This window comes from Poecilia reticulata, linkage group LG11 (assembly GCF_000633615.1).
Source record: "Poecilia reticulata strain Guanapo linkage group LG11, Guppy_female_1.0+MT, whole genome shotgun sequence".
Classification (NCBI taxonomy): domain Eukaryota; kingdom Metazoa; phylum Chordata; class Actinopteri; order Cyprinodontiformes; family Poeciliidae; genus Poecilia; species Poecilia reticulata.
This window is the reverse complement of record NC_024341.1, coordinates 5,020,635-5,047,841: the sequence shown is the minus strand read 5'-3', so window position 1 is coordinate 5,047,841 and position 27,207 is coordinate 5,020,635. Positions and strand designations below refer to the sequence as shown.

Here is a 27,207-nt window from a genome sequence, read left to right as displayed (position 1 = left end):
TCAAACCAGATGTTGGACTGGATTTTATTTCAATGTCATTTGTGAATGTTAGCTTCTCATTTTCAACAGTGGAGCTATAAAGGTTGAAAAAGGTTATCATTTTGGAGAAAGTCTCATCAACATCAATATTTCCACTAAATAAGAGGCAAAAAAACAAAATTGTTTGATGAAGGAAAAGCCTCTCAGACTCTGAGCCCGACAGCACCAAACTATTTTTTATATTAGACAATTAATTTAATTTCACACCATTATCGCGGTAGAAGCCATTTGTTTGTTAAATACTTAATGAAACATATTTACCGTGTTTGATGTTGTAAATAACTTATACTCACGAGATAATTAGTTCAAGTTTGTCGTTTATTGAATGTTCAGAAACTACAGCGGCTGTAATGAGCCAAGACAAAGGAAAACAAAGATAAAACAACCCGAACAGCTGATCAACTCTAAAACACTCGCACATTTTTACTCTCCGTCTCTCTCTGTCATTTAAACACACCCGTTGCCGTGGCAACCTCCTGAGCGCCACAAGCCGACCAGAGATTACGTTAAACACATAACATTCAGTCCGTTACGATATCAGGTTTTCAGGCTTGATATTTATTTTGCGATCATTAATAAGCGCTAACCTGAACACAGTGGTTCATTACAAATCAACACACAGTTAATTTTAAACTCCTGCTCTGTTGGTTATTTTGGTAATGGAACCGAAAAGCACAGAATTACGCAACACCTTGTTGAAACAATAATCACTGAGATTATTATTGTTGTTGGGTTCATTAATTTGAACACGTTTAGTTGATTTTTTTTGTTATTTAATAAAGTTCCGAACGTTTTAAGCGAGTCAGAGGAGGACGAGCTGGTCTCAGCGTCCTGGCGGCGTTTAGTTTGCCGAGATCGACTCAAAACCTTCCGCGATCCACGTGTTGCACCGCAGCTCTAGCAAAGCAAGAACAGTTCAGAAACAACATGAAATGAGGAAAAAGGTATTCATTAACTGATTATGTTTTAGATTGTTCTTGAAGAACTAATCAGTCAAGGCTGATTAGTGGGTGAACTCACGGCTGCACAGTGAACCCGATTCTTTTTTCCAGCAGACAGCCGCTCCTCTCTCTTGCAGGTGCTGCTTTCCCCCGCTACATCTTTTAGGCCGCACCCCCACTTTCACCCCTGGGTGGATCACAGGGGGAGCAAGTGAACCAAACCTAGGCTTTAGTCCGCTGTCGCGGGTTCAATTCCCATTTGCCCCATGTCCTTCATTTCCCTCTACGCCCTTCTTCCTATCAAGTTAGACGAATAAAGGTCACTATAGTGGAAAAACAACAACTTTACGTTGTACTGTTGCCTAATACTTCCATACATATTAATTATTGTGTGGACATCTGGGGACATTTTTACAAACATGTCTACGTGCTTCAGGGGAAAGTTACAGGAATAAATGCATCTGATCATTGTCAAAACAAATTAAATATCTGTTAGATTCCACACTTTAATATTTTATTACAATGTACTGCTCTTACAATAAACTCCTTCCATATTGTGTACAAAGGTGGACAACAGGAAAGTGATGGGGGGGTGGTGTCCCGCCAGACCGTCAGTTCCCGGAACCACAAAAAAAAAAAAAGCTTGTAAAACTGCATGCAGAATTGGGAATTCCAATTCAGTCAGTTTTAAACACATCAACCAGGCATTGATTAACTCAAACATACACTGCTTTTATTGAACAAGAAAAATATACAGGGTCAGATAAAAGTACTGCAAAAAAGACAAAAGGAAACATCTTTGGTTCCTTCTTATGCCCAAATGAAGTGGACAACAATGAATGCGTCCTTGTGGGACGACGGAAGAAAGGAAGCTTCGACATTTCTGGTTTAGCTGTCACCACTTTACCATAGCTACATATTCATAATCATGAGTCATACAGATGAGAAACTTGCATGTTAGTGAGTGAAACATTTCAGAAGTAAAGAAAAAAACATTACTCCATTTCCCCCCCATTTGGCTCAGTCAGCGCATCTTTCAAAAGCATCAGAAAGATGCAACGTATAACTCAAACCCAGGCGACGAGAGCAGCTCTACGTTAAGGGTCCAAATTGACCCCTCTCCCACAAGAAGACCTTCTGCTATGAAGCATTTAGTCAAGTTTTAAAGTATATACATACATAAATGGATATACATTCAAGCTAAGTGCTCGTCAGTTGAGACTGCCTTAGAATAAAACCAAGATGCAAGCGTTGCATAGAGGTACTTGAGCATTCTCTTGATTGAAACCTGATTACAAGCTACTGCCATCATCAGAGCGCGGAACAGACAAACAGACACATCCCAGACGCAGAAATGGCAAATTTAGTTATCTGAACTGTAAAGTGATTTTCACATATTCTAAACGAACCTAAATGAAACTGACTGAGAGCAGATTAAATTAGGAGAGAAGAGGGGGAGAGGGCATTACAAGCATCAGAGGGGATCACTTCAAAAGATTAAGGAGCCGAAAATCTGATTTTGAAATTCAAGGGAAAAAAATATATGTATAGTGTCATACAAAAAAAAACAACATAAAATAAATACAAATCTATGGAGCCAAAAACAAAAGTAAAGATGTAGCTTTACAAAAGAAATAGGGCCATGAGAAAAGAGCAAAAAAAAAGAGAAGAAAATTAAATCAAAACAAAAATGAAAAGTTTCATAAAGCCAAGAAAAAAGGGAAAATTTAATGGAAAAGAAAATAAGCACTGATCTGTGGAGTTAGCAAAACCTTAAATAATGAAAACCAGGAATGTGACAAAATTAGAAAAAAAGGGGCACAAGAAAAAAAACAAAAAGGAACAAAAAGCAAAAGTAGCATTTAGACAGGAAGAAATATGAAAATTAAATGAAAAAATATGTAATAAAGAAGCAAACGAAAAAAACAAAAGGAATGCGATCAGGACATTACAATGGAGTATTAGGGCCATACTAATGACAGAATAAAGTCATAATAATATGAGGATAAAGTTGAAATAATACGGCAAAGTCATATTACGACTTTATTCTCAAAATTTTATTTATTATTATTTTTTAAATTTTCTTAACATGGCCCTAATACTCCACCAGGGTATTAGGATCATTAAAAACGGACCAGGGTAAAAAAAAAAGTAAAAAAAAAGGCAGAAAACAAAATAATAATAAAGGAACAAAAAGTAAATGCAGCATCCAGAAGTTTCTTGAAAGAAAAGTCAAAACAAAAAATAAAAAATGTATGCAGCCAGAAAGAAAAAGAACCCTCAAAATTTCCCTTATTAATTCTATAGAACCTTCAGAATGTTCCAGGTTAGAGATGTTGTGTCGCACAAAAAGTAAGTGAATGTGGTGTCTTTTAGAACGAAACCCTTTCCATTACACCATCACTAAGACAAAACCCCGAACACACACAGGCTAACAACCTATTCTCTCCAACAACCAGTTTGACTTGTGTCAACCCAAAAGGCTCCTTAAGATCTGCTCTAGTCAACTTATTAACACCAGCTGCATATTCACACCCTAAAGTTTGAAGTGAATCACAAGTTTCTACTGTCAATCCTCTCAGAGGAACTGCTGAGTCTTGAGAGTGGAGATATCAGAGTGGAAAGACACAAGCTAACAAGCTAACCGCGCTGTTAGGAGCTAACTGTTGTGGTTCCAGCAGAGGAGCAGCGTCTTGCAGGCTGGTGGTTTGAACGTGGAGGGGGAAAGGAAGAAGCGGTGGGCGGCCCCTGCTTCATTCCAGCGCAGGAAGAGGGGGCAGCGGCCCCGCCTCTTCCTGCGGGGCGTCTGTGTCCGGCCGCGGGCTGCAGTGACAGGAAGTGGAGTCTGCGACGGGACAGCTGCTGGGCTCCGGCAGAGAGTCTGTGGGCGGGGGGGAGGGTGAGTCGGTCCCAGGGTCGGAGGCGGGGGCCCCTCCGGCGCCGCTGTCCCCGTTCAGGTTCTGGACCTTCTTCTTCAGGTCGTTTCGTTCCACTTTGAGCGCCCGCCGCAGCTTGTCAAGCCGCTGGACTTTACCCTGAAGCGCCTCAAAGTCCTGGTCCCGCACGGCTTTCTGGAGACATTCACAGAAAAATATCCGTCAACTTCTGGGTTCATTTTCACACAGATATTTTTGGAATTTGTCAAAATCAGGATTTTATGCTCATACATGAATATTTCTTGATGTAAATAATATCTCAGTAGCGCTGACCGTGTATTTTGGGTCATTATTGACTATCAGTTCAAATTTAAATGTGTTTTCACATCTCACAGTCTGGTACACTTGGGGGAACAATATTGCAACATTTGTCCCATTTTCAGCTGCACCATGTCAAACGAACGAAAACCTTTGAAAAACCTGTTCCCCTCCTTGCCTGTGAGGGCGCTGCACCAATAACCACTGAAGAAAACGACACAAAAACCTCAGAAGACGACAATGAGCACGACTTCCTTCTTTACAAAATCTAAACAAAAATGGAATGGCTTCAAGCATTAGCGGTTGTAGGATTTCTCTATCATTGTTGGTAAAAGCCCACCAGCCATTTCTCCTGCTAGCGCTTGACTCATGTTTATTTTGGTTGCCATTTACCCAGAATGCCTTGCGCTATAGTTCGCTTCCTGCTTTTGGAGCGGTTTCTGGTCTGCTTGGCATTCACATATGCATTCGAACCACACCATTGTTCACTTTAACCAAATGGAGATTTGTGTTTTTAGGTTTACCAGAGTTTGCTTTATTAGTCTGCATCATTCAAATACCCATTCATGCCTCCACAAACAAACTGGACTTTCTACGCAAACTAACTAGAGTTTGATTAAAACGGACTAAACAGGGCCGGTGTCAATGCGCCCTTAGTTCCAGCAAGAATTTTCTGTATTGGGCTCCAATCAGACATTTTGGCATCACTGGCTTTCAATACAAACTCCTCCAAAGCAGCATAAATTCTCTAATATTTATTGCTTTCTTTTCAATATAATTGCAGTCATAAAAAGAGCTGTACCTCCTCAGCCATCTCCAGCAGAGCCTTGTTGCTGCTCTCCCACCTGGAGCGGTACATTGCCGTCTCCTTCTCCAGCTTTTTGATCTTTTTAGTCATCTGTGTGCGAGACGAAAACAAAGAGTGATGTTAGAGAACGGTGGAAATAACTCCAGTAACATTTCTGTTGAGGTTCCACACCTTTTCCATCTCTTGCTTAAAGGTGGTGAAGACTTCGTTGCTCTTAGACAAGGTGGTCTGGAACTCCTCGAACTTTTCCGTGTACAGCGACAGCTAAGACGACACGGCAGCCATAGTTAAAGAGCTGAATTCAGGGTTTCTACAGTTTTCCCATAGCAAAATTTAAGCAATTTTCAAAGTAAGTTCTAAAATATGACAAAATATTTTATACGCCTGACTGATGAACAAAACACTAATTTCACACAAAAAAAACTCCCAATTTTAATACCATCATCACAACTTCTCTCCTCTATTCAACCCTACGTTTTTACCAGCGTTTCATTGTTTCACTTGTATGATGAGCTCAGCTGATGTGCAGTTACACCAGGTGTTTGCTAATTGCTGCTGGCTAGTCTGAAGGAGCTGAGAGGGTGATCACAGAAGCTCAAAATATTGGAAATGGCAGCTATCATATATTTTGCACATCTGAATGGTTGCCAGGGGAGAGTAAAGGATTTCTCAACCATGCATAAAATAATGAAATCAACACTCCATGTATGTTTTTGATGAGGGAATAACATTATAATATGATGTGAAGCTCAAAGTTGGTTTTACATAATATTGCCCCTTAAACCCAATATTTCAAAGAAAACACAAAACAACAACAAAAAGCGTATTGGTATCAGTACGGGTATCAGCAATACAGGCCCTGTATTTACTAGGTATCTGATCGATATGTTTAGTAGAAAGTTGAGGCCAAACCTGCTGTTTAAGGTGAACCTCTTGCTGCTTCATCAACTCGCATATCCTCTGAGACTCCACAGCTTCCTTCAGCAGCTGCACATGTAAAACAAACCGTAAACGGCGAGTTCTTTCAACACCATGAACAGACGCGTATTTAGTTTCTCCAAAACGGCGCTCACAAAGTCTTTCTCCCGGTCGTGGTGTTCCTCAGACTCCTTCAGCATCTCCTGCGCCTGGTGCAGCTTGGCGTCCACCAGCTGCTGCTGCAGGTCTTTGTGCTTCACCACTTTGTCTATGTGCTGTTTGTCAGGTCACACACATATACACACAGCTCTCCGTGAATAGAAGGCGGCTTAAAAAAGCCGAACGCAGACGTGAAGAGGAGAGGTCCTCACCTCTTCCCGCAGCTTGTACTGCTCGTAGAGCTTCTTGAGTTTCTCGGCCAGCTCGGCGTTCTCCTGCCGCAGGCTGGCGTTCCTCTCGTTGTGCTGCTCCATCTGAGCCTGGATGTCGTTCAGAGTCACCTGGAAGTGGGACGTCACCTCCTTCCTCTTCTCCTCCTCCAGTCGGGTCCTCTGGATCCCTTCCTCCTGCGGGGGGAGGAAGAGAGTTGACTTTTTTTCTTCATAATCCATTTTATTTATGTTTTCGGTTCTGCGTGGGGTTTTTGTATTTCTGTTTTATTTATCGTCTCGTTTTATTTTGGATATTTAAAATGTCTTCCAGGTCCAGTGTTAAATGTTTTTTCACAAAATTAGAGTATTGATTTGATTAGTTTATAAGAAGGCGAACTTACCAAAAACTCCAGCTCTGTGTGCCTAGAAGGCGGAGCTAAGTCCACTCAGGCATTTTGCTCAGCTGAATGGTTGCCATGGAGATTAAAGGATTTCTCAAACATGCATGAAGGACTCAAAGCAACACTCCACATACATTTTTGATGAGGGAATAACATTATAACATGATGTAAAGCTCAAAACAGTTGATTTGACATAACATTGCCTTTAATCTTGTTTAAAATGTAATTTTTTGGATAGATGTGGTTTTGTAAAAAATTTAAAAGACTATCACCTTAACATAGACCTCTTAAAATGAGTTTTTCTACATTTTTACTTTTACTGTATTTCTTATTTACAAAATTATGTTTGTTATTTTTGTATCTTGTTTGAAAATGGGCATTTTGCTAACATTTTCGTATTCATGACACTGTTGTACGTTCATTAATAAGCACTCTACCATTTCATTATATTACTTGAAAATGGTCTCAAAACACCAATATTCTCATTTATTGCAATCATTTCAGGGACAAGTTATTGTCACAGGTCTGGAATTATTCCTGCTGAGCCGATTTAAAGCGTCTGGTTTGCTACCTTGAGCGTGCGGTTGTGTCTCTGCAGTTCCCTGCAGAGGCTCTCCAGCTTGCTGCGGGCCAGGATGGCCTTGCTGTGCTCATTCCTCAGGGTGTCCTTCTCCTGCACCAGCTGGCTCTGCTTCTTCTGCAGCGCCCTCATCTGTTTCTGGGTGGTACGATGCTCTTCCACCTAAAAAGAGCGATTAAAAATATATGTTTTGGGTTAATTCTTGTGGCAAATGTTTAAAAATATAGATATTATTTAATCAGTTCCTCCAGGATTTTATGATTGTTTTTCTGATTTTACTTACAGTCAAAATGACTGATTTTGTGGAGCTACTTTTGAAATACCTGCTTGTCCAAGGAGGCCAGTGCCTACAAACAAGAGCGTTGCTTGCTGTTTGCAAACTGGTGTGATGCGAGAAAGTGTTTCACTAACATCAAAACCTCATCCTAGTGGAAACAAGTTTTATTGAAACACGTGAGGTTTTTCGAAATTGAGCGAATTTATCTTTGTCATTCCAATCTGCGTAACATCATGCTCAACAGGAACGCAGCCAGTACTGATGAGGACTGAGCAAAGGCTGTCAATGCTCTGTATACATGTGATTTCTAATACAAATATTTTTGTTCATTTTAAATATATTTGCAACAACCAAAAGTAAACATTATTGAGGAAGTTTGTATACATTTTCAGGGAAAAGTTGATTTAACGTGTTATAGAACAAGGCAGACGGCGAAGTCCTGTCAGTTCCCTCTGGATATACTGTATTAACTGCAGATTACACGTCTGCAAGCAGAACCTGATGTTTATGTATATTTTTTCTCTATTTTTAATATCAGGAGAGCACAGTTAAACAGTAGTCACTCACCAGGTCGGCATACTTTTTGCAGAGGCCTGCCAGCTTTTCCTCAGGGGTGCTCAAAGTGTTCAGAGTCTGCATGAGGAGTGTGATCTCTTTGCCTGCATCACACAAACATCATTTAAATAGAAACAAACATTTTTGACAAATCAGATCAGCTGAAAGAACTTTCTTCAAGCAGTCTGTTTCCTACCGAGGCCCTTCACTTTCTTCTTCTCCTGAGTCTTCTTCTGCTCCTTCTCTGCTCCGTTGACCTTGCCCTCCTCCGATTTGTCGTCTTCCTTCCCTCCAGTCAACCCGTTGAGCACCAGGCTGTGTGACTGGCCATTGAGCAAGGCACCGGCGTCGTCCTGAAGGCTCTCCCGGCAGTAGGTGCTGAGGATGTCCTCCAGCTGCCGGCTCAGCTCCTCTGCCATGTCGCACTGAGACTCGGCAACTGGACACAGCAAGGGGGGGGGAGCGTTTTTAAGTCAACCGGTAACTATGGCAACCTTTAACAATTTCTACATTGAAATTACGGTCCTTCATTCCCACCCTCGTTGGTTTGTGGAGGGCTTTTTGCGCGTGGGCTCTGTGATTCGGCCCTGTTGGGGCTGTTGCTGTCCGAGCCGCCTGCAGTCGCGTGAGCCGCAGGTGGAGCAGCAGGTGGAGGTGCCTCGGAGACTTCACCTGAAGGTGGAGCATCCTCACTACCAGGACTGCTGGGAGACTCTTCCGTGTCTTGTTTTTTCATGTCTAAACCAAGAAAACGAAACTATAACAAAAAAAAAAACCCGCAAACTTTTGAACTACAGTCAGACTTATCGGTTTAGGAGAACATTTTGCCTCAAGACTCAGAAGCTTCGAACCAAGCTAAAAAAAAAAAAAAAAAAGTCAAACTAGGATTATTCCCAAGTAATTCAAAGCAAGAGGTTTCAGTTTCCATTTCAGCACAGGCTAACCCTGGTTAGCAGCTACATGTAGCTCAAACTGCAACGAGAGCAGCGTTAGCTTGAGACAGGAGCCAGAAACGATTTAAAAACAGAATAAACACGGAGGGCTTTAGATACGTCAACACTGTGATACACCGTTCCTTACCTGAAGAGTCCAGAGAGAAACTGCTAATGTTATCTGTGAATAAGCAGGCTTCGTTACCAGCGTGAGGTCTGTGTTGAAAACCTAACTTCCGGTCATAACTTTGGATTTCTGTTCTTCGTCGTGCAGTTCAAGGTTCAGCGGGCTGCTTGGCGCCCTCTACAGGGTTCATTGAGTTATGCTCTAAATAATTAATGCCGTTTAAGAGGGTAAAAAGAATCCTCACTTACTAGTTTATTTGAAAACAAGATTCAGTAGTTTATGGAAATTAAATTAATAAAATCACTCCTCAATGAACAGAAACGTTTATTCAATGAAAATAAAACTATAGTGAAGTACAGTGGTGTTAGTTGTCATTAACAACAACTAGGACAGGGTTCTTATGATCTTGTCAGAGTAGCTCTTCACAACTTTGGTTGGAAACATTAAAGACAGGCATTTCTAGGTCTCGTAACTATCGATTTGAATCAGATCTGGACTTTCACTGGGATATTCTGATACAAGCATGTACTTCAATCTGACATCTTTTTCAGAACCACAAAGGTCATACTTGCCCAAACTGTAGCAGTTTGTCTCTCCTCAGGTCCAGTTTCCCTTCCCGTCACAACTCGCCCACAAGAACAAATGACATCCATGAAAGGGTTGAAACATAACTTTATTTGTTTTGTACAGTATTTCCTCTGAACAATGTTAAATTCAATACAGTTTCTTTACATTTCTAATATTGTTGCAGATTCCTGTATGCGCCGTTTTTTTTTCCTTTTTTTTTTTCTCTTCCATGTTTATGTTCGTGTATCATGTTCAGCTGAAGTGTGGTTAGGTTCTCGTCACTCATTCATACCGTCGGTAAAGTCCAGTCGAGTCACAGTATACAACATGGTTAATTTGGAGCAAAAAAGAAAAGTACTGACCGGGGAAAAAAAAAAGAGGAAAATAAATAGAAGAGACAGAAATGAGGGGACCGGAGCAGAGGATGCATCAGGACTGGTTAGTGATGGCATACAAATAGGATTTTACAAACGAGGAGTATTGTAAACATTTGTAGCATAGACGTCGAGCCGAGCCGCGGCGTTAGATTTTCATAAAGACACCAAAAGCGTCCAGGACGGAAGACAAGTTAAGATGTGAAAACTTCTTTTTTTTTTTTGAAGAGGTTTTTTTTTTTTTTTTAAACTCACTCCCATATTAAGTAACAAGTTTCCTGATCGTGCAGCCTGACTGAAACAATCAAATATCCTAAAAATGATAGAAACCACCACATCTAGACCAGGAAAAGGAGAGAAGCAGAAAGGCTTTTGGATACTCGCCTCCTCTTCTTCATCTTTTTTTTAACGCTTTATTCATCCTGTTACAAGTTCTACTGAGGCTTTTTTTCTCCACTTCTCAGAAGTGATCAGAATTGTAATTGAATCCCTGTCAATGTATCAGAACATACATAGTTTAAATTATAACACTTTAATGTAAATCGCTGCACTTAAAATTATTTTTTTTCCTGAATCTCCACAGTTTAATACTCAGGGAAAAAAAAACAAAAAACAAACTAAACATCAAAAGTTTCCCTCTGACCTCAAGTCACATGAGATCAGGTTTGTATCTTGTCTCTGAGATTTAAATGCAGTCTTGGGAATTAGATTCAACTGAGCTTAAATTTGGGAGGAAAAAAAAGAAGAAAAAAGAGCTTTTTCTCTCAGGGAGGGACTGAAAATGCTGCGATGAGGACGACAAAACTTTGGTAAACTAACTGGCAGTGAGATTGGTGCCTGCATCAGTCTGCTATGATGGTCATTTCTAGTTATGTTATTTGCATCAAGTGCAGCTATTTTCGACTTTTCGTACAATGAACGGGGACGTCGGCTTGAGCTAAATGCAAAAGGCTAAACACCGGTCTGAACAGAAACCGGTGGTACAATTCCAAACAGCCATGCAGCAGCTGAGCTACACGCAGCGAAAACCACAACAGGAGTCGTAGAGAACGTCCAGAAAAACATCAGTTTTATAGAGTCAAGTCAGTCCCCCGCCCAACCACCCACTCCCAAAACCCAACCCAGATAATTAGACATCATTGTTAAAGAATGCCACCTTAAGAAACAATGGCAAATCATGTAACTTGAAAGATAAGGAAAATAGAGCAGCAATGGTTTGCACAAAAAACATGTGCACATTCAAGTAAATAAAGATATAAAGAAATAATCTACGAGTCAAAGACAGAAACGCAGGATCCTCCAGTCTTTGTTGGTCGGATTGGCACTTTAGTGAGCAGGAGTGCATTTTGATTTTTAAGAAATATAAACTTTTTCTCTCTCTCTCTCCTTGATGCAATGATTTTTTTTCTTTAATATATATATATTTATTTATATATATTGCAATTCTGGCATTATATTTGTAGGCCAAGCACAGAATTGGCCAGGAAACCAAAGACTCCAGGGTCTAAATGCTGCTCTACACTTCTGTCGGGTAGAGGTAAGATGTTGTTGCTTAATTCATGATTCGACTTCTCGCGTCGACCGGGAGCACTCGTTTTCTGCGGATAAAACTCGGCACAGAGTCATCTGTCAGATCATGTTTAAAACATCTTGCAGAATTGGTGCTTAACGTGGCGAAAGGCAGATGAGAATCGCCAGTCAGAGGTTTACTTTTAATAATTATGCGCACAAACGTCACATTAATCTTGGGGTTTTAATGCCTTTGAAGGATTGCTTGTCCAAGCTGGGATGATAATACAAACAAATTGGATTCTTTTTAAGTTGGAATTTATTGTGGATTTTCTGTCCAGGCAGGTTCATAATTATACATACCGCCTCCTACCAGTATACTTCTTCAAAAAGATCTCTGAACAAGATGAAAGTCAGATGACTCGTCTGGGCAGAGAGTCATTTTCAATGACAGATGCTAATGTTTACACTGGCTAGCCAAGAAAGATGCCAGTGTTTCTTAGCTAACCAAGAATGTTCCATCTAGCTTGAAATCCATCTTCAATCTAGATTGAATTAGCTCACATGGATGAGCAAATTCACTGCCAGGAAAACAGAAAAATGGGATTAAAAAAAGCAACCTTCAAATATTCTGCCAGTTGTGCTAGAAGCTTGTTAATGGCGACAAAAGGCATGAAGTTTTTCTGCAGCTTGCTAAAGGTTAAGTTAGCCAAGTGCAAAGGGGAGCTAAGGTAGGGAGGTATATGTATACTTCTGGGTAGAACTGAGACTGCCTTGATTACACAAGAACTTAGTCATTCCACAACTCAAAAGCATTAAAAAGCCCCAAATTAATTCAACGCAACCACAGTGAATGGATGAAAACCTCCAATTGCAACTATAGATGATACAAAAATAGTTTACCACTTTGGGGTCCCAAGAAAAGTCAGAATAATCCTCAGAAGATTGTTTTATTTGGTTACTTTAAAGAAACCTGATTGTGTTCATCTTCCAAACATTTGAGTGCTTCAGTAATCCACAGAACAGCAGCGGTTCCCTTTCCTCCCCTCCCGACTCTGATTAGGACATATTCTTGATAGAGTCAATAGACCTACTCCCTCACACAGCACCTGTCAGTCAAAACTCACACGAGCACACTTCTACTTCATCTACAGCGCCTCGACACGGACCAGAGACCGGCCTGAACAGAAACACAGCCAATCCCTGGTCAGCGTCAACTCAGCTAATCTCAACCATCAGAAGTCCTGTGGCTAGAAACAACGACAAGTTTCCATAGCAATAAGCAACTCTGCATTTGATCAATTCATTCAACAAATTATTTACTACAGAATAAATGGGAGCTAAAGAAAGTTTGTGCTCAAAAATGAACATTTTACTACTCCTTTTTTTCCCCCCTTCTTCTTAATGGAAGCTAGTTTTTGTTTCTAGTCACTCATCTGTGTTTCAGCTGGTGTTGTATGCAAGTGTGCATGAAGTGTACGCAAAGATATATATTAATGCAAATACATCAAAATCCAAATATACTTCTATTTAGATATTTGAACTTTTGTTGCAGTTAGGCTTGTCACTTATCTTCAGAGCTATCTCCCAACCCTCCAGCTGTTATTAGACCCACACAGAAGCAGCAGAATTGTCCTGGCTGGGCAGAGGAAGAGGCTATTTACATGAACAAAACACCCACACGTAAGCACAACTGTCCCATGCAAAAAGTCATTAGCGGTTGTCATCTCCATTCCTCAAAGATATAGTGATATTGAACGCCAGAGGCTATTAATCAACTCTACCACTAAAGAAAACACCACCGTGGTCACTAAACTATCACTATTCACACCACCTAAGGTTATCATGTTAGAGTCCAGCTTCTTCTTTGAGCCCCGCGTGTTGTTTTACAAGGTACGTTTCGCCCCTCTGTACCAACAGGTTGAGCTTGGCGAGGAATCCTCTGTGGCTGCCGGCAGGGTGGTAAAATACCATGCAGAGACCCCCAGAAACCTGTTCACACTGCAGGGGGCCGGGAGGTGGGGTTCAGTTGAACCACTAAACTATGAAATTTTCTCTACTGCAGAAGGTTTTTCCACCTTCTTTTTAAATACAGCCAGATAGAAAAAGAAGTCCGGTTTGCTGCCAGCGCAGCAGGCTCTGCTGAACCTTGACCCCCCCTGAACTCGGCCTTGTTTAATAGATCACTTCATAATTCAAATGTTATTAACACAGCAAACAATGAATATAAGGATATTTAAATATCCCGCCCTCGAAAACAAAAACAAAAAAAGTGGATTTTTTTATGGTTAAAATAAAAAAACTCTTAACCTTCACCAAAATCCCAATCACAGTCCTTCCTAGTTTCAATTTATTCTGTTACCTCTCATCTATTCCCTCCCCACTACAACGTAAAAGTCGTCCCTTTGCTTGGGTGGCAGGTTTAGGCCAGCCCTAAGCCTAACAATTAGGGTATTTCTTTATAGAAAAGAAAACAAAAAAGACTTTCCATTTACAGAAAAAGAAAAATACCTATAAATAAGGGTTAGAGGTAAATAATAAAAGCTAAAAAGGGAGGGGGAACAAAAAAAAAGAAGGTATGCCTATGCTGCATTGCACAAAATCAAACTGGTGACACAAACTGGACGCCCCCCGTTTGTGGACTGCGAGGGGATGCATGGGTAATCCAGAAAACAGGAATGTCCCACTGGTGAAGAAATTTCGATAAAGATCCTAACTGGTTGCTGCTGGCGACCGGAGCTAAAAGCTACCAAACAGCAGGAAGAAGTCCTTGTGCACGTTTCGAACCGCTTCGGGTTTTCAGGTGATCAGTTCCCCCAACTTGGTTATTAGTTTGAAAGAAATGCTCCCAATGGCCAGGAAAAGAAAAGAAAACAAAAAAAAAAAACAAGTCTGCCCTGTGCGCTAGTTGTCCAACTGGTGGGAAAGCATGGCTGGAGAGGGCGGTTTTAGGGCTTAAGAGGGCGACAGTTTGAGCTTTCCTCCAAAGGGCGGGTTTGTGTGTGTGTGTATGTGCTTGGAGAGATCAGGCGAGAGAGCACAGTGGCATGACTTGGGCATCATGGGGCCTTCCACAAAATGGGGGTGGTGGGGGAGTATACAGAAGGGACAGTGGGTGAGTGGTGTACTTAAGAAAACTTAGAGCTGGAAGCCCTCCATTGGAGCTTCTTGCTGAGGGAAGAGGAACTGCTGGTTGGCCTGGTCCACCTGAGGAGCTAGACTGCTGTCTTCATCCTCCACCCCGAAGTAACGCTCGATCAGGTCAAATGCCTTCTGGTAGATCTCCTGGTTGTCGTGGCTCTGGAGGAACTCAATCTTGTCTAGTCCTGTAAATAAATAAATAAATATAAAGGTAATTTTATTTATATAGTACATTTTCAGCAACTAGGCAATTCAAAGTGCCTAGTTGCTGACATAAAGTGTCAGGAACTGGGTCTTAAAATCCTCTGGATCTTTTTGTTCTAACTAATAGGTTTGATTTCTGTTCTGGGTTGAGTGTCTAAAGTAATAAGTAAATGTAAATATAGGCAAATAATAGTGAAAAGCAGAAACTTTGCCTACAGTAAGAATTTAGGTCATTCTTAATTGGTTGAGATTTTAACTTAAAAACAAATAAAATAAATCATGAAATCTTACAGATAAATTGAGAAATTGTCTGCTTTTTAGTATTGGGCAATTTTACAAAAGATCGGGCAGAGCAGGCAGAAATATCTGATCATTCAGAATTTACAGATTTGATTTGTGAATGAATTGTTCAGGACTACTAACAACAACATTTTTATAGCTAGTTCACAGGGAAACATTTTTAGGTCGATTTCTGTCCTGATTTTCTCCTTCCGACAACCTTAACTGCATTTCCTCAGGTCACATTGACATGTGGCAGGAGGAAATCACACCCTAATTTACAAGACTCTGAAATCCTCTCAAAATAGTATAGAGATGAGATAAACGATTTAAATCGGAAGAATTTACTTAAACAGCAGGATCTATACATTCAGTCTATGGTTGTATCTACAGGTTAATGTCTTGTTGGAAATTGTCTATAAAATCCAAGTGGAATATTTCTTAACTTTAGTCTGAAATCCCCATCTTAATGAAGCTAATTGCTCTTTCATAACATGCCAGCAGACATTACGATATTCAGAGTTAAAAAAAAAAAAAGGTAGCTATTAGCGAATGTCAGGATGCATAATAAACCTCCATTGTAAAGATTCTGTGTTTGTGTGAGTGAGCGGCGTACCGTAGGCCTCTTCGATGAGGCTGCAGTAGGGATTGACGCCGGTGCCGTTGTTCTCCTGCTTGGCTTCCTGCTCGCCCAGCCTCAGGATGTTTTCCAGCCCGTTAAGCGCCACCTGAACAATCTTGGAGTCCATTACGGTGAGGAGATCACACAGGGGCTTGATGCAGCCCAGGTTAACCAGGTACCTGAATACAAACACAAATGGTTCATATGTTAACATAGAGCAAGAGAGCGATCACAGGGGAAGCGGAAACGGACACAGGCGTCTCTACGTCAAACTAAAATGCACCTGATCTGCTCTGGTGTTCCTCCAGATGTAGCGTTGGTGATGGCCCAGGCTGCCTCTTTTCTGGTTCTGAACTCCGCTTTCTGCAAAATTTCAATTAGGACTGGAAAGATGTTGGCATCAATCACCGTCTGGAGAGAAACAGAGAATGAGATCATTGTTATGAGGCATGGAGCAGGAGCTGCAGCGTCTCAGACAAAGCACACTTTTTACACCAATTGGTTTTTTCTTGAAGGGATTTGTCCACAATATGATTGAGTAATATGAGAATATCTGAGATTAATATATTAAATATTCATGGAGGCGTCATATTACTGCTGTAACAGTAGCAGTGATTTCCTTCACAGTGATTAAAACACACCTGTCAATCACTGTGAGCTGGAGCATAATGTGCTTGGAATGAAACGCTGCATTACAATTTATCTGGATAATAAACCCTTTACATCGTAATAATAATAATCCAGAAAGGTTTGCATGATTCAAAGAAGGAAAAATGAGGGAAAACACCAAGCAGCAAACTGCTTCCACTTCACATATTTGCACTAGTTTGCATTGTCTAAATAAAGCACATTTAAATACATTATGATTTTAATTCCAAAGTATGCGCAAATGTAAAAGGACAAAAACACAAAATCTTATTTTAAACTACTACAAACATCACTTGACATAAGACAAAAGTAACTTGCAGGTAATTTAAGCAACATATACGAACTTGATTTAAGTACATTTCTTAACATTGATTAAAAAAAAGAAACATTAGATCCACTGGCAGATTATTTTACTTATAGCAAGACATTTTTACCATAAGAGTAATAATCTGCCAAAGGATCTGGTACTTTTTCCATCAATATTAAGAAATGATTTACTTAAATCAAGCTTCTGCACATTTCTGAAAAGTCACTTGTAAATTAGTTTTGTCTTATTTTAAGAGTACCAAAATATTTTCAGTAGAAACTGCACAAATATACCTAGTAAGATTTTGTGTTTTTGCAGTGACGGCACTTGATGTGCAGAAACACACAACTCCTACCTGTGAGTCTGAAAAACAGCTTTTTAAACAGTAATATTGGTTACATATACACACATCTTTTTCAATCTAATTTTTATTAATAGTTTTAAAAATGTTGGGGGGAAACGTTCCATCAAGACGGCAGCCTCACATTAACTCAATCTAAGGGACAACAGGGGTTTTCTCTCAGCTCGTTTCTGTCAGCGATGTGGAAAGGTCACCTGTATTTGCGCTCGGTTTCCAGCTGTGATGTTGGAGATGGTCCAACAGGCTTCCTTACGAATTGACTCCTTAGGACTGCTGAGGAGGTGCAGCAGGCAGGGTAAAGCTGAGCAGTTCAACACCACCTAAATACAACAAACAACCAGAGTACACGTGGGTTATTGACCTCGTTAAGACGTCCTGGCTCTGATTGGCTGTTTTTGTATTTCTTCAGACAGCAACATTAGCTCAAGGAGGAGGTGGAGATTGATCTTTCCACAGACAATCTCTCATATTACCATCACAAAATAGTGACTTGTAAAAAGTAGATAATTTTTTTTTCTTCATAAAAGTTACATATTAGAGCTTTAAAGAAAATGAATCATACAAGTAAAACTCCATATTAATGTATTTTTCTTCCTGTAAGGTCTGAGCTGATTTCTGAAACAAACCTGTGTCTGAATGTCGTCTCCAGTGACGATGTTTCCGACGGCCCTCAGAGCAGGAGAGGCCACCTTGTAGTCTGTGTGCCTGCAGAGAGGAGCGATAAGTAACAGTGATCATCAGGACCATGTTGATCGTTGTTTAAGCGTGACGGAACGGGTACGGCGAGAACCCCAAACATACATGAGCAGCTCCACCAGCCTCCTGCAGACGCCTGAGTCGATGACAGCCTGGATCTTGTCATTGGGGCCGTCGGAGAGGTAGGAAAGAGCCCAGCAGGCGTCTGCCAGCAAGTCTGGGTCACTGCTGAATAAGAGCCTGGACAGCACAGGCAGACAGGGAGACACCTGGACAGGACGAGTTTACGGTTGGGATTATCATTAGGGGCAAATCTAACGAGAGACTGAACTTTTTACTGACGCAGCAAAAGATTATTTTAAATCTCTTCTAAAGTTTCTGGACACTGAGATCAAGCCTGTTGGAAAGGCAACCAGACCGGCTTAAAGCGACAGTACTGGAGGACGACATGTGGCTACTTTTAAAAACAAGCAAGTGTTTGCCAACTAATTGTCAATGTTAAATAGAAAACTTCTTCAACCACAAATTTCAGGATTACTCTGGAAGATTTTAGAGCACTTTGGACATTTTAGGAACTTTTGCAGAGTTGGGTTTGATGATCTTCATGTTCCACAAATAATCAAAAAGTACAATGTTATATTTGGCTCTCAATTCTGGGTCATTTCATTGCTTCTTTGGCCAAAGGACTGAGATCAACTCCAATTCAGAAATCAGCAAGAAGCGTGTTTATGTGGAAGTGTCACCTTTTCAAAAGCAGGTGGAGGATTTTTGCCTCTGCAGAGATTAGACAGAGCCCATACTGCATTCCTAGTCATCGTCAGTCTGGTAGATTTGGTCAAAAGCCTGGGGAAAAAACAAAACAAAACACAAACTCAGACGATAACATCATGACAGAAATATGTCTCAGGCAGAAACTTGTTTGGGCTTGGTCACTGAGCAACAAAACTGAAAAAAAAAAAAAAAGAAAAAGAAAATGTAGGAGCTTACAACAGCAGCGGTGTTAGGATGTTGCAGTTCAGCACATAGTCCCTGCATACCGCGCTGTCCCCGGCGATGTTACCCAACGCCCACACAGCCTGGAGAGCACACAAACACGAGGGCCGCTTTATCTCACCGGGCAGCAAAACAACAACATCCTGCCTTAGAGCTGAAGCTGAAAAACTTGTTACTTGTTCTTGGACGTCCTCAAAGTCTGAGTTGAGGAGTTCGATGAAGATGGGCACAGCTCCGGCCTCGATGACCGTCTTCGTCTGCTGGGACGTTCCCGATGCGATGTTGGTCAGGGCCCAGGCAGCTTCGAACTGCAGCCGCACAAAAAAGAAACTATATGGTAGAGTTCAAGCTCTACATTTAAAATCCTAACATTAAGAGTTTTAATGAGCAGACCTGTAGTGTGCAGTTGGTGCTCTTCTGCAGAAACTCCACAAACCGCTCCACGACGCCGGCTGTGTTTATGACCTCATCGATCGGTGGGTTGGGCTCTGGAAATAAATATTAAAGTAAAAAATCATTATTAGAACAACCACTTAGTTGATTTTTGATATATTATTTTCATGGTTTGAAACTGTGCTACATAAACATGCAACATGTTGTAACTGCAGTTCCAAAGCCATGACGCTACGCAGCATCAGCTGGTGATCTCCATCTGGAAACAGAAGCAGCGTTTACATTTCCACATCCTGCTAGTTCATTAGTTATTTGGACATTTATGAGTAAAAATGCCTTAGAACATACATTAATGGCTCAGCAGAAGAGAAATACTGTATTAAATCACAATGACTGTAGTAAAAAGAAACAGCAGCACACATCAGATCAGAGTATTGTGACAATGATCGGCTGCATTTTTAATCAGAAAATATGGAATACAATCCTTCAATATGACTGATAGTCAACAAGGATTTTATACTTTCATTTACTATATTTTCCACAACTTGCATGTTTTTTTTCTTCTCTTCATTACATATTTTTTTGTAACTTGTGCAACTTATACTCTGGAAAATATGGTGCTTACATTTATCCGTTTTTTGACATTCACAATATTTGAAATGTAAACTTAATTTGGTCAAAAACAGCTCAACTTGAACTTTAAATTTTAGCCTTTTGTGTGATTCAAAGGCAGCATGACTTAATGAGCTGACCATAATATTTATTCCACTGTAAGCAGATAGATGAGGATTTCTGAAGTGAGATTCTGTTGGAACCAGTTCATATTATAACTGCAGTTTAGATTAGTTAGTTCCAGCCCCAGGGCTGCGGCTGGTTTGGGAAACGCCATTTTAAAGCGACTGCAATTGAAAATACATCAACAGTTTATGTGAACATCACTTTATGAACCTTTCAACTGTTTTCACCTTGGCATTGTGCTGCCGTCAGATGGTTCTAAGTCAAAAGTATTTCAAAGTGACAACAGTTCTCCAGTGAAGTGGAGGAGTTTTTAAAGGAGCAGTATTATGTTAAATCAACTTTTTGAGCTTCACATAATATTATTATTATTATTCCCCTCATCATTGGATTGTTGCTTTGATTCTTTCACGCATGTTTGAGAAATCCCTTAATCTCCCGTGGCAACCATTCAGCTGAGTAAGGGGGCGTTTACACAACAACGATCCAATAAAAACGGCACTTTTGTTCCGTTTTTGTTGGATCGTTTACATGATAACGTTCCAATTACGATCTGTGTTTACACAGTAACGGTACACATCGAAAACATGTAATGCTCTCGCTGCGCCTAGTTGGTGCTAGGTTCTTTGAAACTTTGAAAGTGCGCATGTTTTTTAAAAAAAGTTGTACTTGAAGGCATGTGGATTTGCGTGAGAAAACATGCATTGTGTGCGTCTGATTAGGGCGCATGCAGTTGGAAAAAGTGGGATAACTTTGCTGAAACACCTAGTTTGAGCTTTCACGGTGTCTGTAGCGGGCCCCGGACTGGAAGCTGTTTATTGTTTTTACCTTGGAATGGCCAACAGTCTGTTATTCCTATATCAATTTGATAAAATAGAAAATAGAAGTTCCCGCACGTCCCATATCCGTGTCCTCTGTTACCTTTTTCAGCAGTTAAAACAGTTTAATCCGTTGCTAACAAGTCGTAACTTGTTTTTCCGAGCCGCCTTCAACCGCAACATGAAAGCTGAGATGCTCGCGCTGGGGGTACACCTGTGAGGCAGCGAAGGAGACCTGCTCCTGCTGCTGCGCAGGTGTGTGTTAGAATCATGGCAGCAACCCAGCAAAACATAAATAACTGCACAGTTTTTTCCCCGAACTAACCGACTGAGTTGAGTGAAGCTGTTGGATGCAGGGGATGATAGCTAAAAGATGACTAGCTAATATCAATACAGCACGTTAAGCTTGTTTACAAGTAGCCTGTATGCTACTGATGTTGTTGTCCATGTTCAGCAACGTAGATTCATTTTGTCCCCCCAAAATAAGTCGGTGCCCCCCCCCCTGTTAAACCCGTCTGGAGCCGGGCTGGTCCTGGTCCGTAGTTCTCTAGATAAGAGCGCTGAACAAGCAGCCGTGTATTTTGCCACCTAGGCGGTGCGGAGCGGTGAAGAGACGCTGAGGGAACCGAATCTGATGGGGAAACAGTAACACCAGCATTGTGAGTAKTTTCTTCTTCTTCTGTGGATTGTAGGAAGCAGCTATGTTTTGCGTCATACTATGCATGAGCTGGGGATTCTCTGGAAGAAAAGATCTGTTTTCTAGGTTTACACGACAACGGAAAACATTACGTTTCAGAAATATCGCACTCTGGAACCCGTTTTCAATCTGTGTCGTTGTTAGAGAAAACAAAACAAAACGCAATAAAACTCTTCCGTTTCCCCCCAAAATCGTTGTCGTGTAAACGGGGCCTAAAACACCTGGATGAACCAAGTGTTCAGCTCCTTCAGACTAGCAAACGCCTGGTGGAACTGAACTTCTGTTGAGTTCATTACAGAAGCTACTGGTCAGTGAATGCTGGTTAAAATGTTAAAGGGTTAATAGAGGAGCCGTGTTATGACTTCCTGAAGGTGGAGTTGGAGATTTTAAAGAGACAGAGGCCCAATTTCAAGGCATTAAATTACAATCTCAAATGTATTTTAAGTCATATTTAACATATTCAATATTTCTATAACAACTGAATATAACAGTTACTTGACTGTAAGAGGGTAGGGGTCTGCTTTGGTCTTGGTTCCACTAGAACGGGCTACATGCTGTAGGTGAGGCCCACCTAATCTGGATTTTTATACTTATTGAGGCCAAGAACGTTACATACATCAGGTAAGAGTCACTGTTTACAACTTGCTATCAGAATCTGACTTCAATAGTCCTGAACTGTCTGCTTTATTTGTGGTTAAATGCCAAGACGCAATACATTTCTGCTTGTACCACAAACACACAACGTTCTGTACAAACCTTTGGAAAGTAGTTTTCTGAACTTTTGTGTCGTGGCGAGCTGAAGCTCTGGGTCTTCTGAAAAAAGCATGTCCACCATGTCTCTGGTGATGACTCCCTCCTAGACGAGAACGAGCACAAACACTCTGAGTGGCTGAGGCCCTCGGCACCGAAATCACTTCTAACACCAAATCGAACATTTTATCAAAAGCCTCAAATTGTTTGAGGCTTTTGATAAAAAGAATCATTAGGAAAATGAGCCACTCACTGTTGCTGGAGAGTTGAGGTACGAGTCCACCAGCGGACTCTCGAACATGACCTCCTCCTCGTTGAGAACGTCCACGTTTCTCCTCTTGAAAAGCTGCAAACAACCACAGAGTCAGAGAGTCATCCTGCTGGAGAAAGGCTTAAACCAAGAAACAAAACAATAAAATCTGACGAGGGAAACACACCTGCTGTTCTCGCTTTTGTTTCCTGAGTTGGATGCCCTCCTCCTCCCTCCTGCGCCTCATCTCCTCTGGATTCAGTGCTTTGTTCTTGTAGCGGTTCATCCTGTAGTTGTCCTTTGCCGGACTGGCTGACGGTTCTGACGGCCCAGAGAGACACAGACATGAGGTCAAGACGTCAGCTGGGAACTGGTATTGTATCGTTCATCATTTATTGCGATATGTTTATCGTGACAAGACTTTTGGTCTATCCTTGCCACTATAAACTCCAATTAATAATGTTAAAAAAAACTGTCTTTGTTATCTGGTTTGATAGTTTTACCATTTTCTCCAGTATTTGCTCAAAAGTGTCAATAAATATAAATAAATTTGGTTAGTTTAGTGATACAGATCACACCTCTTTATGTGACTGCGGTCCTAGAGAAGAGCATTACATATGGGCAACATTTGTGTTTTTAACACAGTTACAGTGATATAGTTACGTAAAATAAATGTGAGAAATGGTTCTTATAATAATAACATTCACTTTTATAGCCATCACAATGGTACCACAAATTTTGTGATAAAAGTCCACTGCCAAACTACTAATGAAAATAGATATATATATCCCACAACATTTTTTTCTTTTTTGTTTGACTAGTATTCAGAACATACCCAGACTCTACAGATGTGCATCCCGTTTGTTTAGTTTACATATTTAGTTTACTTCTCCTATTTTTCCTGCTGTCTGTAAATTGCCTATAATGCTTGAAGGCAATACAGTTAAAAAAAATTTAAAAAATTGTAAGGAAGTATGAGTAAACCTGAGACATTAAGTTTGACTTCATCTGTCCCGCTCAGGTTTCTAATATTAGATAGAGACAGGTCGGAAAGTCTTGCAGAAATTAGCTTAGAAAGAAAAAAAAACAAGTTAAAAATAGACACATGAACATAAACTGCTGCTAGCAGAGAGGAATTTAATTTTTAATTTAATATATTTTTGAGAAACGTGCCAAAAAAGTCTCAAAAAGACCCCTCTCCCCGGCTACCAACAGGGTGTCCTAAGGTTAAATATTTCAACAAGCTCTGGAAATTGAGGTCACGTTTTGTCCAAGCAGCCTTGTAAAAGGTGTGTTATGTGGGAAGCAGATGGTGGAGCCGCAGGGATTGACAAACACCAGTAACAGCTGGTTGCTCTCATTTATTTTTTTTCTACGGAAAAAGGTAGCTGGTTTATATTCTTTGTGACAACTGCTTGGCCCGTTTGGGCAAGGTGGAACAAAAATAGCCCAGCTGGGAGTTGTGCGTCTGCACTGGAAATTCCCTGAGACCCCCAATGGCAAACAGGGACCCCTCTGGGGTAAGCAAAGCAGAAAAGGGGAGGGGAACTGTTGCGCGTTTGTTGACTGGGCTTGCTCATGGCATCGCCTGGCTAAACCGAGAAGGAAATGACAACCATGAAGCCAACAAAATCTCTGAAATAAATCAGACGACATGCACAGTGCAGCAGAAAAGTTGACTCTCAGTTTGGGTGAAGCACTTTTATGCAGAGTGTTGTAACTTTCTGGATTCATATTTCCACAGTTTCAGCTCTATAAATCCTTTTTATGCAAGTATACGTATACATTTTAAATTAATACGAATGTCTTCTGTGAATTCATTGCTGATCTGGAAGGCTTTTACGTAGAGAATTAAAAAAAAAAACATGAAGGGGAGGGAAGGGAAATTGGACAACTATATAAATGGAAGGAAGACAAAGTGACAAAAAGAAAAAGAAAAATGTCGGGAACTCTGGAAATACTAATATTTTCGTATGCTAATACTTTTCAGAGTGTGCGGGAATCCTGGCTGTTGTATGATTTGGCATTTTAGTGATGAGATCATCAAATATTTCTGGGATTATTGAGCGAGAGCAGCAGCTTCATTTCCGTTAGATTACACATCACGATAGTGTCTTCAGATTATATTTAAACACCGACTAACTGAACCAGGCAGTTTTATCATCCTTATTTAAGTATTTACCAGAAATTGTGCCCTGAGGTATAAACACAAGCCGTCGTTAGCTCTACCCTCCCGACTTCTAGCCTTACAAAATACAACATAAAAATATGCCAGCAGCGTATTTTTGTGGATTTAAATGAGATTATCGGTCTGAAGCCGACCGAAAACCTTCCAGAAAACACACGGTCTTATTATAACCCGACCCCCAATGTTGTGTAACTGTGCGGGGTCTCTGGAATGAGGCTGAATGACAGAGCTAAGGCACCTAAGCTAGCACACATGCTAACACGAATTTTTATACCTTATTGCCCAAACTACTGTACTTCGCCAATTTATTTAAGAACGACGAGACATTTGGCGACTCCTGCTTAGCGCGGTGCATTCACGGGTTAAATAGCTTGTTTGGGTTGTAGATAACAGTCTAAACAAATACATGTAAATAACTTGATAACGTGGTTCTCGAAGCTTGTTTGTACATAAAAATGGGAAGGTAGGACACAAAAAATGTAGCTACAAAATTGACGATAAGAAGGAAATATCTTCACGAAAATGCTAAGACCTTTGGTTAAAAACTACGTGGGTCATTGTAATGGTAAAGCGCGATGCTAACGTTGTTAGCACCTAGCCAAGTTTTCTCAAGTTAGCTTCTCAAGTTAGCGCTCCGTTTTTATCGTTGTTTAAATTAAACGTTTACAACTTGACTAATACCTCTTAACAAGTTTAAAAGTGTCACCAAACCGAATCGATAAATGGTCGTTCACTTAACCCCAGGTTAAAACGCCATAAACAATTTCCAACTGCGTGCATACGCTACATTATTAGCTACAACAGCTAACGTGTTAGCTAAGTAGCTACACTAAAGTCACAGAATTATTTTCTAATTATTCCCTTCAACTACACAGAAAACACTTCAGTCACCTGAACACGTTTAGATACAAAGACGACTTACCCATTATGGTGTTTATGTTTTAAGTATAGTAAGCCGTGAAGATGTATACCAAGTTCAAATCCTTTTCCCCACTGCTAGCTTTCCAGAATTTGCTCCAGTAAGCAATATGTCCGCCGGAGACGGAAACATTAAAATATAGAGTATAGACTTCCTGCCACCAGAGGTCGCCCCAGTACCACAAACATTGGTTTGACACCAAGCGACAAATTTAAATGACAATTTCTTTAGTGAAATAGGAGCTTTAGTTGTCAGAAACACAATACATTAGCATTACATTGTTGTTATAAAGTAAATAAATTGTTAAATAGGTCATAGACCTTTTATGTGTTACAAATACATTTGCAGTACAGCTCATTTAACAATGCACTAAAATAAATTAAATGACCAAAAACAAGGTAATTAAAATCAAAACAAAAACAAAATTTCTGAAGCAGATGATTTTTGTTAGGACGAAGACTAATTAATGGACACAGAGACAGATACTTTCACAATGAGACCTGGAATAAAGTCAGGAAATAGAAGTACTTCCTCAAACAATAATTTCTTTTCCATATCTATCTAGATCTGTATAGTTCAGATCTGTAAAATTCACAGACTTTTCCTAACTTTTCTGAACTGCACAGGAACCCTGATGTTCAAATCTTAAAGCATCTGTGTACCACAAAAGATTACATATTTTATAATCTCCGGTGTCTCTCTTGTCAACATCTGGAGTTGTCAGAACCAGGAAACAACTCTTTCAGGTACAGTTGTTCAGCAAACACATACATTGGAAAAAGTAAGGATTACCATTAGGTATAGCTGTTGAAATCAACCACCATGCAGAAATTTCATTTAGCAGGATGAACTGTCATAACAACGGTATTCTCTAAGGCATTTCATAGCATTCTGGTGACATCAAAACACATTGGAGTCTCTAATTATTCAGAAATAGCTTTAGACAAGCAGAAATTGACAAGCTGTTTGCTAAATGTGTCCAATGTCTTGATGCAGTATACAAATAACCTCATTAGATATGTGGGGCCATACACTTATATACAATATACAATTATTCATTGTTTTCTTGTCTTTTTCTTTTGCCACTTCAAAGCACTTAAGTATTAGAGAATAGGCAGTAGCTGAGGGGTTCAATTCTGGTCAAGGATCCTATTATATCAGTGTTGGGAAAATGACAGACACATCCAGACCAAAATGGGCTCAGTCAGTGATGCTTACAGGCTTTTTGGCAGCACTTGCACAATCAGCAGACAGACTAAAGACGTATAATGTCCAACTACTGTAGCAGTGCCAACATCCTGCTATGGGTCACCTTTCGCATTTTAGTTTGACAAACTAACAGATTTAGCTGTCACTTCCTCTGGACTCGTTTTTCCAAGGCTGACAATAAGAAATGTTGCCTACTTAAGTGACATCTTCTCTTTTTGTGAAAACCAGCTTAGTGTTCAATAATGCTGACCGAGACTAGAAAGCGGGCCCACATCACATCTATTTAAAGACTACGCACCGGGTATCCCTGAACTGCTGTTGAGGAAGAAAGCAGGTTCTGTGTAAGCAACTCAAGAACAAAAGAGAAAGATGTTGAGGAATGCTGGAATGCTGGAAAAGCTGGT

At 40.4% G+C, this 27,207-nt stretch overlaps 2 protein-coding genes across 2 annotated transcripts; both read right to left on the bottom strand.

The window, feature by feature from the left end:
* Positions 1-3,008: 3,008 nt before the first annotated feature.
* txlna (taxilin alpha) lies at positions 3,009-9,278 on the bottom strand. The gene is made up of 11 exons (XM_008421402.2): positions 9,165-9,278; positions 8,622-8,822; positions 8,281-8,523; positions 8,097-8,188; positions 7,244-7,414; positions 6,272-6,466; positions 6,056-6,175; positions 5,895-5,969; positions 5,154-5,246; positions 4,977-5,072; positions 3,009-4,051 (listed from the first exon to the last, which is right to left on the bottom strand). The coding sequence occupies exons 2-11, from the start codon at positions 8,818-8,820 to the stop codon at positions 3,734-3,736; spliced, it is 1,602 nt and encodes a 533-aa protein (XP_008419624.1). The 5' UTR covers positions 8,821-8,822; positions 9,165-9,278; the 3' UTR covers positions 3,009-3,733.
* A 519-nt stretch (positions 9,279-9,797) lies between these two features.
* kpna6 (karyopherin alpha 6 (importin alpha 7)) lies at positions 9,798-25,722 on the bottom strand. Its single transcript, XM_008421401.1, has 14 exons — positions 25,598-25,722; positions 22,675-22,808; positions 22,491-22,583; positions 22,244-22,343; positions 19,238-19,332; positions 19,021-19,152; positions 18,839-18,927; positions 18,595-18,694; positions 17,957-18,120; positions 17,782-17,860; positions 17,350-17,475; positions 16,123-16,250; positions 15,834-16,018; positions 9,798-14,919 (listed from the first exon to the last, which is right to left on the bottom strand). The coding sequence occupies exons 1-14, from the start codon at positions 25,599-25,601 to the stop codon at positions 14,732-14,734; spliced, it is 1,617 nt and encodes a 538-aa protein (XP_008419623.1). The 5' UTR covers positions 25,602-25,722; the 3' UTR covers positions 9,798-14,731.
* Between the last annotated feature and the right edge of the window lie 1,485 nt (positions 25,723-27,207).

Coding starts and splice junctions, on each gene's coding strand:
- txlna (XM_008421402.2), bottom strand. CDS start 8,820: ATGAAAAAACAAGACACGGAAGAGTCTCCCAGCAGTCCTGGTAGTGAG. Junction 5,970..6,055: donor ACGACCGGGAGAAAGACTTT/GTGAGCGCCGTT, acceptor TTACATGTGCAG/CTGCTGAAGGAAGCTGTGGA. Junction 4,052..4,976: donor TGCTGGAGATGGCTGAGGAG/GTACAGCTCTTT, acceptor GAATGTCTCCAG/AAAGCCGTGCGGGACCAGGA.
- kpna6 (XM_008421401.1), bottom strand. Junction 22,344..22,490: donor ACCTCAACTCTCCAGCAACA/GTGAGTGGCTCA, acceptor GTTCTCGTCTAG/GAGGGAGTCATCACCAGAGA. Junction 14,920..15,833: donor CCTCATCGAAGAGGCCTACG/GTACGCCGCTCA, acceptor ATTTATTTACAG/GACTAGACAAGATTGAGTTC.